The 16,176-nt window shown below is 51.2% G+C and overlaps 5 protein-coding genes across 9 annotated transcripts in view; 3 read left to right on the top strand and 2 right to left on the bottom strand.

The window, feature by feature from the left end:
• LOC126572114 (zinc finger protein 219-like) overlaps positions 1–2,099 on the top strand; it is a 5,759-nt gene extending 3,660 nt beyond the window's left edge. The window contains exon 2 of the mRNA XM_050231171.1: positions 1–2,099. This exon is cut by the window's left edge and continues 803 nt beyond it. Coding sequence (XP_050087128.1) covers positions 1–1,612 — 1,612 coding nt within the window. The 3' untranslated portion in view covers positions 1,613–2,099.
• A 570-nt stretch (positions 2,100–2,669) lies between these two features.
• On the bottom strand, positions 2,670–3,468 carry LOC126572118 (small ubiquitin-related modifier 3). Its single transcript, XM_050231178.1, has one exon. It carries the CDS (start codon positions 3,333–3,335, stop codon positions 3,027–3,029), a length of 309 nt encoding a protein of 102 aa, XP_050087135.1. The 5' UTR covers positions 3,336–3,468; the 3' UTR covers positions 2,670–3,026.
• Positions 3,469–4,094: 626 nt separating this feature from the next.
• LOC126572117 (uncharacterized) lies at positions 4,095–5,700 on the top strand. The gene is made up of 2 exons (XM_050231177.1): positions 4,095–4,184; positions 4,254–5,700. Exons 1-2 carry the CDS (start codon positions 4,168–4,170, stop codon positions 5,386–5,388), a joined length of 1,152 nt encoding a protein of 383 aa, XP_050087134.1. The 5' UTR covers positions 4,095–4,167; the 3' UTR covers positions 5,389–5,700.
• Positions 5,665–13,720, bottom strand: LOC126574975 (transmembrane protease serine 9-like). The gene is made up of 8 exons (XM_050235426.1): positions 13,280–13,720; positions 12,236–13,139; positions 11,543–12,143; positions 9,503–9,605; positions 9,275–9,386; positions 7,496–7,845; positions 6,537–7,410; positions 5,665–6,469 (listed from the first exon to the last, which is right to left on the bottom strand). Exons 1-8 carry the CDS (start codon positions 13,524–13,526, stop codon positions 5,782–5,784), a joined length of 3,879 nt encoding a protein of 1,292 aa, XP_050091383.1. The 5' UTR covers positions 13,527–13,720; the 3' UTR covers positions 5,665–5,781.
• Positions 7,785–11,513, top strand: LOC126572115 (transmembrane protease serine 9-like). Of its 5 annotated transcripts, none has more exons than XM_050231172.1 (4): positions 7,785–8,079; positions 8,434–9,089; positions 9,164–10,058; positions 10,137–11,513. In XM_050231172.1, the coding sequence occupies exons 2-4, from the start codon at positions 8,639–8,641 to the stop codon at positions 10,777–10,779; spliced, it is 1,989 nt and encodes a 662-aa protein (XP_050087129.1). In that variant the 5' UTR covers positions 7,785–8,079; positions 8,434–8,638; the 3' UTR covers positions 10,780–11,513. The 5 variants fall into 5 exon arrangements, with proteins under 5 accessions (XP_050087129.1, XP_050087133.1, XP_050087130.1 ...); XM_050231176.1 differs by having other exon boundaries at positions 8,857–9,089; XM_050231173.1 differs by having other exon boundaries at positions 8,010–8,079; positions 8,602–9,089.
• Positions 13,721–16,176: the final 2,456 nt, after the last annotated feature.

The raw sequence follows: 16,176 nt of genomic DNA on the forward strand, positions 1-16,176 counted from the left end.
CTCACCGCCAATGACCGCACGATCCTCACCCCCGAAAGCTTCCTCCGGTGCGGGTACACCGTTGGCGGTGCCAAGTGCCGGTAGTGGAAGCGGTACGACCATGCACGCCGGTTCGCCGCTCCCTACCACACCATGTTCCTCTTCTTCGCTCCTGAAACGGATGTTACTGGATGGATCGGCGGCAGCAGCTGCAGGAGCAGGAACCGGAAGTGGAACCGCCATACCTGGACCATCGCTTGAGCAGCAGCAGCAGCAGTTGTTGCCTCGTACGAAAAGTGAACCAACGGCAGCGACGGCTGCCAGCACACCATCACCTCCAGCAGGAGCAGCAGCACTACCACCACCACCACCATCGTCTCATCACCGGGGGTCCTCGGAATTGACGACCGAAACACCGCTTGCCTCGCAGCTGCGCTCAATATTGCTGCAGCACCGATCGGCTGCCCTGACTGCCCCCCCGGGCACACTGGAAGAGGAGGAGGATGAACGGATGGCGGACGAGAAACCGGAAGTGTCGTACGTGCGGAGTCTGTTCCTGCGTAACGATGATTCGGATGATTCCGAGTGTGAACCACCGGCTACCGATGATCAGCGGGAGTTACTGCTGTATGCCATGTTCCATGAGCTAAGGGCTCGCCAGCAAGAGCAGCAGCAACTACAGCATCAGCACCACCAACCCCTACACGGTGCTGGTGCTGGTGGTGTAGAATCGTCAAGCGAAGAATCGGACGAGTTGTCCGATGAGCTACCACAGGATTACCGGTTGCCGAGTGTCGTTCGGCGCCGCAGCACCGAATCTTCGACGACGGATTCACGGACCAGCAGTAAACGGCGCCGGATGGAGTATCCGTGTTTGCTGTGCGGTCGTACATTTGCTGGGCGCAGCAAGCTCGTGCTACACATGCGCACGCACATGATGGAAATGGCCGCTGGTTCGGCGACAAACACGGCTACGACGGGCACCACCTGCACTTCCACCACCACCACGGCCACCACCAATACGGTCGCATCGTTGGCGGGCGTTTTGCACGCCAAGCTCCTCCAAGATCATGGTTCCACGCTAAGCAACGGTGGTGGCTCGGTGGTAGATGATGATGATTCCTCGTTGATGCGACGGTTGGCCGGTGGCCAGTTTCCGAACGCTGCCCATCATCCGGCCCTACATCTGGCCGGTTCAGCGGCTGTTGATGCACAACTGCTGATGGGCGGCAATGGCGGTGGCGGTGGCGGTGGCGATGGTACGAACGAGGATGAGATCGATATGCTCGAGCGTCGATCGTACGCGTGCTACATCTGTGGTGCCGACCAGGGCAATCTGCAGCAGTTACGGGAGCATCTGCTCGATGCGCACCAGGATCGGGTGCGATCGAGGGGTAGGACGCGCGAGCGGCCGAAAACGACGATCAGCTGCGAGATCTGCGCCCGCCAGTTCCGCAGCCAGTTCGCCTACGGTGAGCACATGCGGACGCACACCGGCGAGCGGCCGTTCCCGTGCGATCAGTGTGATAAGCGGTTTCCCCGGCGGTTCCAGCTGCTCGGCCATCTCTACAATGTGCACAAGCAGTCCTGGGTCGCGGACGAGTCGAAGGCCAAGTTTGCGCGGAAACAATAACACCTCCAGCACCAGGCCGGTATCCCGGACAGGGACCCACCCATCCCGTAGCTCTGCTGGCGTGGGCGTCACCGTGCGCAACACCCCAGGGCCGGTGCCGGGAAAATACGAATTTTATTCCCCTCCTCTTAACGCGATCCCCTCACGTTTTAGGCTCATGTGCGTCTTTTCCTTCCGCCGGAACTCGCACCTGGAATGTAAGAAAGGAAGGGGGAGCTAGGGTGTAGAGAGCATGAATCAAAAGGACGAGGGGTGACTCCTAGGGCGCGGTGTGCGAGACAAGCGCAGCGCGCTTGTTCGCCTGCTCGCTCGCTCGCTCGCCCGCCCGCCCGTTCGTCGTATGATAACATTTCCTTTTTTCGTTTTTATTTGTTTGTTTTGTAGCATAATTGTTGAACGTTTATACAAGCAAGAATATACTTATATATACAGTCGGATATTTTTTAACAAAACCAAAAAACCAGAAAAATCGAAAATGACTCGCATTTGGAACCACCAGTTCCCGGTGTGTTGCGTGTTTCTTTATTGCTTTATTATTTAATTTGTTCTTATTTTGTCCACTGCTCCTGTCTCGGGCGGTTCAAGCATCCGAAAAGAAGATCCGTGACCGAGAAAGATGGACGTCGCAGAAGCGCCGGCCGGGCTCGTTCATGTTGATTCCTGGTAACGGACGCATCGCGTCGCCATGAACATTTTTGCATGTGTGCGTGCGTGGGTCTAGACACAGATGGCTCTTCGCAGCAAAAAAAAAACAGTTTCAAGAAAGGACACGACGATCGCCGGTAGGCCGGTTTTCGGATAGCAAGCGGAATCGGGGCCGGTGCGCGTCACCTTTCCGGAAGGTTACTGCGTTGCGGAGATGGTGATGATGAAAACACAAAACGCTTGATCGGTTTGTACCTTCAGTGAATGAAATGCTTTATTACCGCTGCTACCAAATGATTTTCGCTTGGTTTAATGAGTTAGTTACATTACAGTCCTGTTTGCTGTTCTCCGGTTTGTTTTTGGATGCTGTAATGCTGCTATGGTTTGTTGTACGTTTTCGAAAAGCCGCGGCTCGCTTGGATTTACATATTTCTTTATTTTTCTCGTTGATCCGTTTCCCGGCGTTGCCTAAACCCGGCCGCCCGCCCGCTGTTGTGTATGCGAGAGCGTCATTTTCACGAAGGATATTGTGGTTTACATGGTTTATTCTTTAAAAAAAAAATTGTCGAACGGACCCAAGCGGGCCGCTTCCTAGCAAAGAGAATCTTCCCCGTCCGTGTGCCACCGTGTACACGCACACGCACATACACACTCACACCAAACGTTGCAGCGGGAGAGTGGAACGTAGGGAATGGCGGGGGGTAATGAAGGTTGGAAGGGGGGGGGGAGTAGAGGGGCTTGGAGGAATGGTAACCTAATGCTTAGTGATTTACATAGTAATTTCGCCGCCCTCCTGGAATACTCCGCCGCCGGTTTGCTGCTGGTACACCTCGATTGTGTCGCCTTCCTCCATCTCCAGCGTTGTCGGCGTGTCGTTCTCGTTGATCGGCTGGCCATCGAAGCGGAATCGCACGACCTGCATCGACAGGCCCGCCCGGTCACAGTAGGCGTTCATCAGTTTGCGAAGCGGCGTATGCTTTTTAATCTTGAACTGTACGACGGCGTTGTCCTGGCCCAGCACCTTCAAGTTGATGTGCTCCGACTCCGAGCCCTTGTTGTCCTTCTTCTCGTCGGCCATTGTGAGATATTTGGTAGAATGGAGTTGCTAATTCTCGCGAATAAAGTGCGGAAAATTTCCTCGGCACGTTTCTTCTGGCACGGTACAAAATGACGCTCTTCCAAAAAATATGACCTATACAGCAAATCTACACCACACACACACACGCGCGCTAAGCACATTTGACAGCTAAAAAAGTGTTGCCAGCCCGCTTCATTGTGGTTGTCATAATGACGTCAGGGTCGTATTCTGACCGAGGCCAGCCATTTCAGTTTTACAAATTATTATCGAATTATTGCCTAAAACGATCAAGCTGATCGACACACAGTTATGGGCGAGGAGAGTGTTGTTGCAAAGTAAATAAAAGAAACAGGTGAAGTCATCCCGCACAAAAGCTCTAGCGAAGATTAGAAAAAATGAATGATAAATTTGACAGATGCTGAAGCTTTTTGATTGTAATCGTAGATTTGGGCGCTACCAGCGGATGATGCTCGCTGGAAACGGGGCCCCACGGATTCCCGGCCAACTGCCCCACGGATCTCCGTAAGTGGCCAATCACTCGCTCGGTTGTTGAAAATAATGAGTATGAATCATTTAAACGAGCAAAAGCGATACTATACCTGACAAAACCATTGAAAATTTCCAGATTTCCTTCGTATCAACAAACGCATGCTGTCGATTTGGTAAACATGTATGTGACAGCCACTGATGCATACCAAAAATCCAATATGGCGGCAGGCGAAGTGCCATGACTTCACCTGTTTAAATAATACACTTTGCTGAAAACCCAAACAATCCGCGAGGTTTCGTTCGCTCAAAATTTAAATAATTTTATGTCCGACCAAAGGCGAACATGGATAATGGGATATTGTAAGTAGTTAATAAGCGAACCTACCACACCGTCCGTCCTCTTAATCAAACTTCGGTTACTTGTTGCAGCACTCTGGAATACTTTTGTCGGCTGTGCGCCTCGGAAGGTGTGATCATACATCCGCTGTTTCCGCCGGGAGATGATGATCCGAAGCATGAGCTAGTGCGTATGATCGAGGTGCTTACTTCCGTTCCGCTCCAGCGCCCAGCAGACAGTGGGGCCGTCATCTGCGACAAATGCCTGCAGCTGCTCGATCTGTTCTGCCAGTTCCGCGAGGAGTGCCTCCGCCAGGATGTGCTCATTCGAACGAAACGGACGCTCATTGGAGAGGAGCTAGTACGGCAGCGTTTCCAGCAACAGCAGCAGCAACTACTCTGTGATCCAGAACCGGACTCTCAACCGCAACAGTTGCTGGAGGTGAAACTTGAAGAGGATGATGAGACTGATACAAATGTTCCTCGCCAGTTGTGCCAGGGTGAGAGCGAACGAGCAGCAATAGATCCGGCCAGCATTCCACTAGTAACAGAGATAGCAGACTACAAGGAAGAGTGTAGCGCATTAGATGCATCGGAACAGGATCCGCCTGTCCTCGATGGAGATGAATGCGATCGCCAGGATGTTGACCTAGCATCCGTTGTCCCCACTGTTGCCAGTTGCCTCGAACCGACCACCTTCACTAGCCCCGGCATTGCACTGTTCTCGCAGGCACATGGACTCTCCATATCCGTGCAAGTTAATCAAATGTCGCTGGACGAAACGGTACACGAGATGACGAATGGAGTACCACCTCTCGGCTTCAAGTCGGATGTTGCCAAAAAGAGAAGTAAGAAGGCCACAAAAGAGAACCCCAGTAAAGAGGCGCACACAGCGTACGAGTCATCCCACGGGCGGTGTCAGGAGGCGTTCGATACGACATGCGAGTTAGACGATCAAGCATTCGCATCCGATAGAGCCGGATCGACGCGATGCTCGTTGGCCTGCGATCCGTGCCAGATGCGTTTCACCAAATCCTACAACCTGAAGCGCCACATGTACGAGGTGCACGGTGAGCTGGCTCCCGGTTTAACGGTGATCGAGTGTGAGTACTGCGGAGAGCGGTTTCTGCGGGGCTACACGCTCAATCGTCACATTGCCAAGATGCACAGTGCGCGGTGCAAGAACAAAAAGAAGCTAAAAATACTCGCCATTAAAGCCAAAGCGTAGAGCTGACCTGTCTAGGGACACCAATAAGGAGGAGGGAAACAATGGACGACCAACAGGAACCTGATGAACCTACTTGTCCGCAGTCGGAACGAAGATTAGCCTTGGTCGGTAGCCCACCGCTAGGGCACAACTACTGCTGAAGGTAGTTCCTAATCAACTCAGTAACGATAAGAGCGTATACCTATTTCTCATAGTTTACCCTAGTCAGGTAGAAGAGAAAGAGTTTTCAATTGTATTATTGCATTACAAAAGCAAACGAATGACGGATGATCTCAAAATATAAATGACCAGATATGTATATATTTCAGCGAAATTTTCTTTCATTGCTATCCATTTCCTGTATGACCGATGCAAACACTGATGCCGGCAGGCGCTGAGTTCCAATGCGTTCCGCTAATCATCCGGAAAGACCACTCTTCCTGGCATAGCGGGCTTATCAGCCTCCAACGGCACCATGTTGTACAGTATCCAGTCCAGATAGTTGGCCACATTGGTGTATATTTCAGGCACTGTGGCATCACAATCACGCGGTCCAAACGATAGCAAACCGTGCAGGAAGTGCCGTTCGCGTCTGCCCAGCTCCTGTCGGGCCTGAAGAGGAGCACCGGACAGCATCTTCTGACACGCCACCTCTGCACTAGTATCATTCTGCGACGACGACGATGAGGACGGTTCGTGCAAGGCACAGATCTGCATGTGGCTTTTGCGCAATGGATGACCGATGGCTTTGTACCGCTCTTGGCAGTTGACTGAGTTCAGGTAGATCGGTTCCGTCTGGAAGAGCGTGGTTTGGGAGCCCTGTAGGAAGCTGCTCACGATAAAGTTCCGTGGTTTGTAGCTGCGTAGCTCCCTCGTCACCGGTAAACAGATGGGTCTCACATTCGGACCCGTCAGATCGGCCGGTTGCCCAAGCTGCACCAGGGCCAGATCGTCGGTGATACCGAGCGCGTTGTAGTCCGGACGGATGATGACCTTGTGAATGGGTAGCGATTGTGTCGACGGAGCGCATACCTGGCTACCGTTGCGATCGATACAATCCGGTTCCGTCGCTGTATCGTATTCCCCCAATCGAACCGTACGTCTGGAAGGGAAACGATTTACAGTTGAGCAAATGGCCCTAGAAGGACATCGTCGGATTCGATACTTACTCCATACCATCGTTGGCGAAACAGTGGGCTGGACCGACGGCATACCACTCGCTAATCAGCGTTACCTGGCACAATCCTTGTGGCCGTTGTCCCGGGGGTTGCACCACCATCAACCCGAGCCAGGGGTAGGCCATAAACGTCCCGTTCGTTCCATTCGCCGCCGCAGGAGCAATTCCGCAGGCGTTGAAGTTAAGCATCCGCAGCTTGGCGCTGTTGTCCACCGACAGCGGATCCCGCCGTTCGGTTGCCTGCGTTTCGTTGACGAACTGTGCGATCCAATCGCGATACTTGGCAACATCGGTGAACACCGTATACTTGGTGCCATCACATAAGCCAGTTTGATCGCGCAGTGGCATAAACGACACGATGCCCCGGACGTACCAGGTGCCGTCGAATTCGAAGAACATGCCGCCACCGCTATCACCGTTGCACGCGCTAACACCGACCTTACCGCGGGCACAGTACATTCCGCTGGTCAACGTTGGACCGTACACTTCCCGGTCGCTCGTCAGACAGGTCCAAGAGTCGACGACTCCAATCACCGCCTGGCGCAGATAGTCCGACACGCGATCGTTCTCCGTCAAACCGAAGCCCACGATCGTACCGTTCTTGCCGACAATCAGCTCCAACTTATCGTCCTGGTTCCATAGGCAAACCGGTTGGATGTACTTGGTCAGCGTAATATCGGTGGCCAGCTTGATAAGCGCGATGTCATCGGCCACACTGTTCACGTTGAAGCCGGGATGCAGGATCAGTTCGAGCGCTTGGTGTTCCTGCGATCGTTCGCTTGCCACGGACAACCTGTTTCGGCCAATCTGCACCGACAACCGGTCCAGTTCAATCGGCCCGTGATCGGTCATGACACAGTGTGCCGCTGGAAGAAAGGCGTATGGCACGAGCCGTCACACATGGCCACTTACTCATCTCATTCGGGGTCTTCTCATCATGTGGCCACTTACCCGTTAGAATCGTGTTCCGATCGATGATGGATCCACCACAGACGTAACTGAATTCGTTACCCTCGCGATGATAGATGGCCGTATGCCAGGGCCAGTGGCCTTCCTTGGCCTCGAGACCATGCTGGACGAGGTAGACCGTCTTCACCTTTCGTTCGCCACATTCGAGCAGGCCAATCACTAGCGGGACCGTGCCCAAGAGACCAATCAACGCTGGAAACAGAGGGAATCCCCGAGCACCGGGCCAGCAGCACGATCGCATGCTGTGAGCCGTGTGATTCCCCCCACAGAAGTGATCTTGCGGCAGTCGCTGTGAAGACGCCAATGTTGCGTTGACAATGAATGGTGTGGAACTGAGGCAGCAGACCGCAGATGCTCGCCAGTTTTATCAGTCTCAATTGTGCGTTTGTCGTGTGGGCAAAGTAAACCACTTGCATTGGCCATGCGACGAGTGAATGTGAGTAAGAGCAGTTTGCTTCATGGTGATAACAATTGTAATATGTGATTGGCCAAAACAAAAAGTTAAATCACATCAGTAGTTGCAGAATAACGGTTCAATACCGCATCAGGATCAGCAACAGTTTCGAGTAATGATAAATGATTTCTTTGACAATGGCCAATGTGTAGTTAAATTGATGAAAACAGGTGTCCAACATATATTGAAGTCTCTTGATTCTTGTGCCATGCTACAGATGAAATAACTCCAGCAAATGTAGCATGCTTTCAATGCAAGGCTTTGCCAATGCGATTGGCGGACCGTGGCAGTGCGTGGTTTAGAACGCTTTAAGCCATAAAGTTGTATAAGGCAAAATCTTAATAATTCACTCTCTTCGAACTAACATCGTTGTATCTTCATTTGTTTGCAAATATTAAGAGATGGTTAACTAAATATGTAAACCAAGCCACTGCAATAATCTCGTACCAATCTTTCCTGAATGAAGACTCTTTCTGGAATTGTTTGAGCAACATGAAGGAAAAATTGTAATAGCCAATGGATCAACGCATCACACTGATTCTGATTATAGTGGAACGGGAATTCCCATTAGTTGTGTGAAATCCCCCGGTTATTGTCGTATTCGCGATCTTGCCTCTATCTTGCCAAATAACAGACTAATCATGGATTCGTAAGAGCAACTGGCCGGCGCGATGATACGAACCGCTCAATGCCACTCGCAACGGAAACGGCCGAAACATGGCAGTGCTAATCAACAACTAACTCTGCGTAATCGAGCCCAGAAACGGGTTTTGTTTTTTGGTATTCTGGCTTCTCCGTCATTAAGCAGCGCGGATCGAGTAAGCAGTCGACCGTCATCGGTCCTGTTGTCAGCATCTTTAATCTCTTCTCTCCGACTGGCTGATAGTAGGATGCGTGTATTAGCTTCGCTATTGCTACTGAAGACGTTCCTAGTGCTGGTAGCTGCTGCATCGGATTTCGAGTGTGGCCAGCGGAAAGTGGATACCGTCTTTCTGGTGCACCATGGTCGGGAGGCGAAGGAGGGACACTGGCCGTGGCATGCGGCCATTCTGCATCGGTATCAGAGTACGTTCTCGTACACCTGCGGCGGTTCGATCATCGACAGGAACACAATCTTGACGGGTTAGTATCGCGAAGTCGTTATCTAGGAAAGTGAACAAACACTTACGTACTAATCTGCACAATCGTCCTTGCAGCGGCTCACTGTTTAATCACGCCGAATGGTTTCATCGCGGTGGACCGTCTATCGGTGCAGGTCGGCCGGACGCGCCTTTACGTCGGCGATGGACGCAGCCGATCGTACGAACCGGATCGCTTCATCATTCACCCGCAGTTCGAGCACGACGAGGTCCACGATGATATCGCGCTGATCAAGCTGGCGACTGATATTGAGTTTACGGATTTCATTCAACCCGTTTGCTTGTGGAACAGAGGGGTTGGCGAGAGTGAATTTGTAGGTCAGGTTGGATCAGTCGTCGGATTCGGATTAAGCGAGACGGACGAAGTGTCGGACTATCTGCGCGAGGCTCAGATACCGGTGGTCAGTTTTGCGACCTGCGTAGAGAGCAACCGGGAAACGTTCGGACAGAAGCTGACGAAGCAGATGTACTGCGCCGGTTCCAGGGATGGCGTCAGTGCCTGCAACGGTGATAGCGGGGGCGGTATGTTTTTCGAATTGGACAATGCCTGGTATGTGCGCGGGCTGGTCTCATTTACACCGTCTCGGAAAGGCGTAGCAAAATGCGATCCGTACGAGTATACCGTATACACGGATGTGGCCAAGTATCTGGACTGGATCCGGCAAGGCCATAACCAGGCGCAGAGTACTCTGGTGTCTCCGATTGGTTCGCTGGCGAAGAGCAATCCGAAGCTCTCCCTGCTGAATCTAGATATTTGCGGTTTCAACAGCTACCCGTTCCGGAAAGAATCAACCAAACCGGTGTTCCTCAATTACCCATGGATAGCCATGGTCGAGTACGCCAATGGTAGGGCTCGTGAAACACGGACCTTGTGCCATGCTGTGCTGATCAGCGAATGGTACCTCCTCACAACGGCACATTGCGTCGCGGGACCATCCGACAAGCACAAACTGTAAGTACTTGGGGTGAAGTTCCATTGCACCTTAAGAGTATGATCCATTCTTACCGATATACGATCCTTTCCTTTTAGTTTGGGCGTACGACTGGGCGATTACGATCTATCGACCACGACTGATTGTGTCGAACTGGAAGGGCAGCGACGGTGTGCTCCACCACTTCAGATCGTCGCCGTTGACAAGATCATCGTGCATGAACAATACAACACACCAAATTATGCAAACGATATTGCTCTGCTGAAGCTACGCGATCGAGCAAAGATCACGCAGGACAACATTAAGCCCGTCTGTCTACCGGTGACGAAGAAACTGCGTGAAACGCAACCGAACGTGTACGTGCTGACCGGTTGGTCAAAGGGTTCGCCACTGTTACGTCGATCGGCACCGACACACCAGAATCGTGACAAGTGTCGGCAGCAGTATCTTGAGCAGAAGATAACAGTGGCTCTGGACGGTGGGCAGATCTGTGCGTTCCAGAAGTCCGAGGTAGGAGCGCCGTGTAATTTCAGCGCATCAGCCGCACCACTTCAGGTCGTTCAGAACATCGAGGGAAGCGACCGGTACGTTCTGCAAGGGTTGCTGTCGTTCGGTTCATCCCGCTGTACATCGGATCTCCCGGAAGTGTACACTAATGTGAACGCATATGTGGACTGGATAATGGGAAAGATAGAGTCACAGGAGGAGCCTTCATTTGTGGAACGATTGGTCTTTACTTGAGATTGTTTGGTGGAATGTTGACCAAGAGGATGGGAAAATGAAAACAATTGTTAAGCAGAAACAGGTGGTCGCCCGACTCATTGATCTTCAAATTGATGACTGAGGAATGAGGAACACAAGCGTAAGTCCCTGGTAAATCGATGGCAAGGTTTAACGTCCACGGGATCTATCGTTTAACGGGATCTATTTTGTGATTGACCTACTTCTTTGCTGCTATGAGATAAACCGTACGCCAATCTAACACCTCCTTTGCTTAGTAGTATTCCATGGATAGTACATAATAGCTCATAGTGTTTGTACTACGCTGTTAACGTGTTACTTTTCTTATTGTTATTAGCCTGCACAATTCATTGCAAACTGCTAACACTTCATCATAAAACAGACAGCGCTAAACCAACAGCTCGTGACATTCTTATCTAGGTGATATACTCCATTGCATAGGGACATCCAGTCTTATTTTTATTTCATCATAGGCATTCTTCGGTTTATCTGCGTCAAAGTTCCACTGCTGAGCTTCATAATTGTTTCTTATTACCAGCTATCCGGTTTCCCACTACAGCGTAAATGAGTTCAAACATACACCTAGGAGGATCGTCCAGCAGCTACATTCACTCAAACTCTGGCATTAGTTTGTACTGATAAACTAATCGTCTTTAATACACACGATAATGGATTAATTTAATTGGAAATATTTTCGACGTTCAAAGCATTGGCTTATGAGTGATTTTCTTCAAACCTTTCGTTTGCGTCGCCCAATGCCTTATTCGTGTATGTTGTTTAGTATCCACTCCATGTATGGCCCAATGTACGTGTACACGTCGGGGTACGCCTGGGAGCAATCCTTCGGACCGTACGATAGCAACCCATGCATGACGTACCGATTGTCACCATTCAGTTGCTGTATCGTTTGCAACGGAGCGGCCGATTTCGGGAAGGTACAGCGGGTTCCACTGCTCTGATCCTGCTTCAGGCAAATCTGTCGGAAGGTTTTCTCCAGCGTGATCGAGTAGCGCGTGTAGTTCGCCTGACACTCGACCGAATCGACGACCTGACGATCCGCACGCCCCAGCACGTTACCACCGATTGGCCACGCCGTCAGAGTGTAGGTGGTCGGTTTGAAGCTACGCAACTCGTTGCTCACCGGCAGACAGATTGGCTGGACGTTGCTCTGCGAGATGACGGCCTGTTCGCGGAACCGGATCAGCGCGATATCGTTGGCGTACTTGGGCGTGTTGAATCCGGTGTGCACGATGGCCGACTCGATGCGCATTGTCTGCACCGGAGGCGCACATTCCTCTTCCCCGTTGACCGATGCACAGTCCCGGGTCGTCTTGATATCATAATCACCCAACCGGACGGTGGTTCTAAAATGTAAAGGATAAGAAATTAGCTTGACATCGTCACCAACAACAATGGCGAAACTTCGGATTCCATTTCCGAACCAATTCTCACTTACAGTCTGTATCGTTTCGGCAGCTGCGTGATACAGTGGCCAGCGGTTAGAACGTAGCGATCGCTAATTAGCGTACCGTGGCACAGCGTTTGCTTTTCGCGTTCCCCATCGACGGCGTACTCCAGCAGTGCCATCCACGGGTAGCCCATGAATACCGGTTTCGACGATTCGGCCCGATCCATGAAGCGGCTTTTGCCACAAACGTCCAAATTCAGCAGACGCAGCTTACCGCTCTGATCGACGGGCGAGTGTACGGGCGATCCTCCGCCACCGCTCGATCCCGACGACTGTCGGAAATGCTCCCGAATCCAGCTCAAATACTTGGCCACATCCGTAAACACGGTGTACTGGTTGGGATCACAGAGGGCCACCTGTTCGCGAAGCGGTATGAACGACACCAAACCCCGAATGTACCAGACGTTGCCGTAGCTGAAGAACATACCGCCACCGCTGTCCCCGTTGCAGGCACTGACACCATTCCGTGCCCCCGCACAGTACATCTTATCCTTCAGCTTCAAACCGAACGCTTCCGGGTTGCTGTTGATGCAGGTGAAGCTATCGACGACCGGGATCTCCGCATCGAGCAGATAGTCCGACACCTTGTCTGAATCGTCGAATCCGTAGCCAACGATGAAACCCTTCGTCCCAACAATGCCCTGCAGGTCCACATTCCGATCCCAGAGGCAGACCGGTTGAATGTAGTTCGTGAAGGAGATATCGGTGGCGAGCTTGATCAGCGCAATGTCATGCACCAGATCGTTGACATCGAAGTCCGGGTGGGTGATCAGCTGGTGTGCCTCGTGCTCCTGGCCCCGCGTATCGGCCAGCTTCAGCCGATTGCGGCCAACCTGCACCAACAGACGCTCCGCCGCGATCAGTCCCTTCTCCGTCATCAGACAGTGGGCCGCTGGAAACCGGTAACACGCCATAAAGATGGCACGAGCATGAGCAACGGGAATTTTCGTTTGTGCGAACGCGCACACATTACGCCCAAAGGAACTGGTTCCGGGGGTTTTGCTCTCGTCCCATCTTCGCACTTCGACTTACCTGTGAGGATAAGGTTTTGGCTAATGATCGAACCACCGCACATGTACTCGAACGAGCGGATTTTGTTTTCAAACAGGGCCGCATGCCACGGCCAGTAGCCCGTCTTTGCTGCGTTTCCTTTGTGGATCAGTGCCATCAAATCAACCATCCGTCTGCCACAGGTTTGCGCTTGGCCGGAGGCCAACAAGGACGATAAGAGCAGCAGCGATCCGAATGCCAGTGCGTAGCACCACCAAAACCGTGCCATGCTGAACGAAACGATGGCCGATAACCTCTTGACAGTGAAACACAATCACCACACAACGAGAGCGACGACGACGACGACGACGATGCGCAGTAGTGTAGCTGCAGCAGGGAATTCCCGTCCTCGATCTGACCCCCCAAAAGCAAAACAAACCACGAACCACCACGGACGACGGCCTTCGCTGAACCGATCGTACCGGAGACTTAACACTGACTGACTGACTGACTGAAACCGGTTGCTAGCGTCCGGGAGATGGGTGGCACGATCATCCGATGATCGTAAGCTGCTCCTCATCAGCTGTGAGAGAGGCTACACCGGTGGTCGGAACTGATCGGAGTTGGGTTTTTCCTTCAGCTTTCTCGTGCCAGCAATGATCTCGGTTCGGTGCCGGACTCACATCGGAGTATTGCGATAGTGAGCGAGCTGAGATTGAATTCGGTTCGGGAATTAGGCAACATTCGGAGGTGGGGAGCCTTGTGTTTGGAGCAATAAGTGAATACAGTTTTTGAGCTTTTTAACAGCTGCTGCTCATTGGATGACGAGCTATTATCAACTTCAACAAATACATATCATATAGTGGTTGTTGGTATGCACATTTGTAAGTGAGTTTTCGACGCTGATCGTCGTTATCCGTGATCTCGATCGTATGTATTGTAGGCAAGGAGAGAGGACGTAATCTATCGACGTAGTACCGAGCGACCGAGACGACGGTCTAAGGGTCAGTGAAACATGAATATTAAACCGGTCTCGTTCTATGATGATCCACCAAAAACGACTTGGGTTCAGTCTCGACAATAAAATCAGTCACAAGCTTCGCGAGCAAACGCGCGCACCAATTCCATCGGTCACCTTTGGGATTTCATCAGAGAGCTGAAGGTTAATAAGTGTCAACACTATTCGATCAACAATTTGCGCTTCATTTCGGATTGGCATCAAAGAGATGAGAGCCATCGTTCGTGACGCTGCCAAGACTACTCATATCTAGAGGTTCGCTTGTTCGTCATTTCGGTTTGAAGTTCGTTCTGTAAAGAAAAATGACGAATTTAAAACACTACTGACATCACCATTGAGTCGTATTGTATGCTAATATAAAAAATTGAAAACGAGCTCTTTCTAAATGAACATGATAAGAAATGTTTCGATCAAATTGTTGTCTTCGGAGAACGAGTCTCATCGTTCACATCCACCACACAGCCAATTTGTGCAATTAGTTCAATCAAGCCCACTCCAAGCAAGCAAATCTCCCCATCTCCGCGAGATACTCTTCATTGTGTTAAGTAGCCCGATGGATTATTAAATCTCAGTCGTACCACTTCAATCTCGTAGAATTAAATCTCGATGTTGCAAAAGGACGGAGGGCCCGTGTGTACACCGCTAGTTCCCGGCAGTTGAAAGCACCAGAAATTGCTGCTTCTGGCAGGTTGAATTATTAACGTGCCGCTTCAGACCATCAACTCGTACTGCTCGGGCATACCCGGGAGGTTTGGTTTGGTAAACTCAAAACATGATCATCCACGACCAAGGACAAACGAGGGCGCCCTGCTGCTCTTAACATAATTACTGTATTTCCCACGAGGCACACGCCCTCCCCAACGGTAATGGTCGATGGTTCGGGTAAGGTGTCACCATCGGGTGTAGTATGTAAATGGTACCCCTACACAAATAACACCCGTAGCGAGCGAACGCCAATCCATCGCGTTGTTTTTTGGTTGCGTTGATGCGGTTTAAGGCTCCATCGCATCCACCACCACCGTTGTCGATTACGCCAAAGTCGTTGGCAATGAGGGTTATTCGCACCTCCATTACACTTCTAATTACGCGCGAAGATTTTATGTAAATTTATTCTTCGCACCTCCCCACCGACCGTTTTTACGGTGGTCCTAGGAGTAAGGCGAGGTTTTTCCGGCCCGGTTTTTCCTCGTGCATTCGTCGTCGCGTGTCGGTGGCAATCCTTGACGAGCTCGAACGGTTCAAGCTAAGAATTGAAGATCAAACGGATTCCCTGATTTCACGGGACACCGTTACGGATAAGTTGAGTGCGTTTTTGGGTGGGCGGGGAGGGAGGTTCTGGAGCATCGCGCGCCTTCACGCGCTTGCTCGCTGCCAGGAACTTGAGGGAACACTTTGAACGTGAGCAGGGCAAACCCGGAGAACGTCACGTCGTTGCGCGTCGGAAAGATTATGTTAATAAATCGATTTACGCTAGCGACAATCTATCACTCGAGCTACAAATTACATTATCACACCGGGATGGTGGTTGGAGGGAAGAAGCAACTATGGGAATCCAAGACAGGATAGCGATTACACTATGAGACTATTACACCGCATAGTTGGTTGTACGAGAATGTGTTCTTTGGTAGTTTCGAATTAAAAGGGTCATAAGTAGGTACCATAAAGATTCTATTGCTGGTTGCTGCTGTTTAAGTGGTATCGTAAAATGTTACTTAATTTACAAGGATATCAGAAATTACGTTCTACATTCCCTCTTCTTGGGCATTATGTCCAAGTCGCTCGAATGCGCTCAAGTGTTCCAACCGCCTTTAGAACACTCGATTGTTATTAACCGAACCGAAGAGGCAATATGTGCCCAAGCCGTGGAATTGATGAATGATGACTAACAATCTGGCTGGCCGGAATGTGGCATGCTTATGGG

Source organism: Anopheles aquasalis, chromosome 2, assembly GCF_943734665.1.
Source record: "Anopheles aquasalis chromosome 2, idAnoAquaMG_Q_19, whole genome shotgun sequence".
In the NCBI taxonomy this organism is placed as follows: Eukaryota; Metazoa; Arthropoda; class Insecta; order Diptera; family Culicidae; genus Anopheles; species Anopheles aquasalis.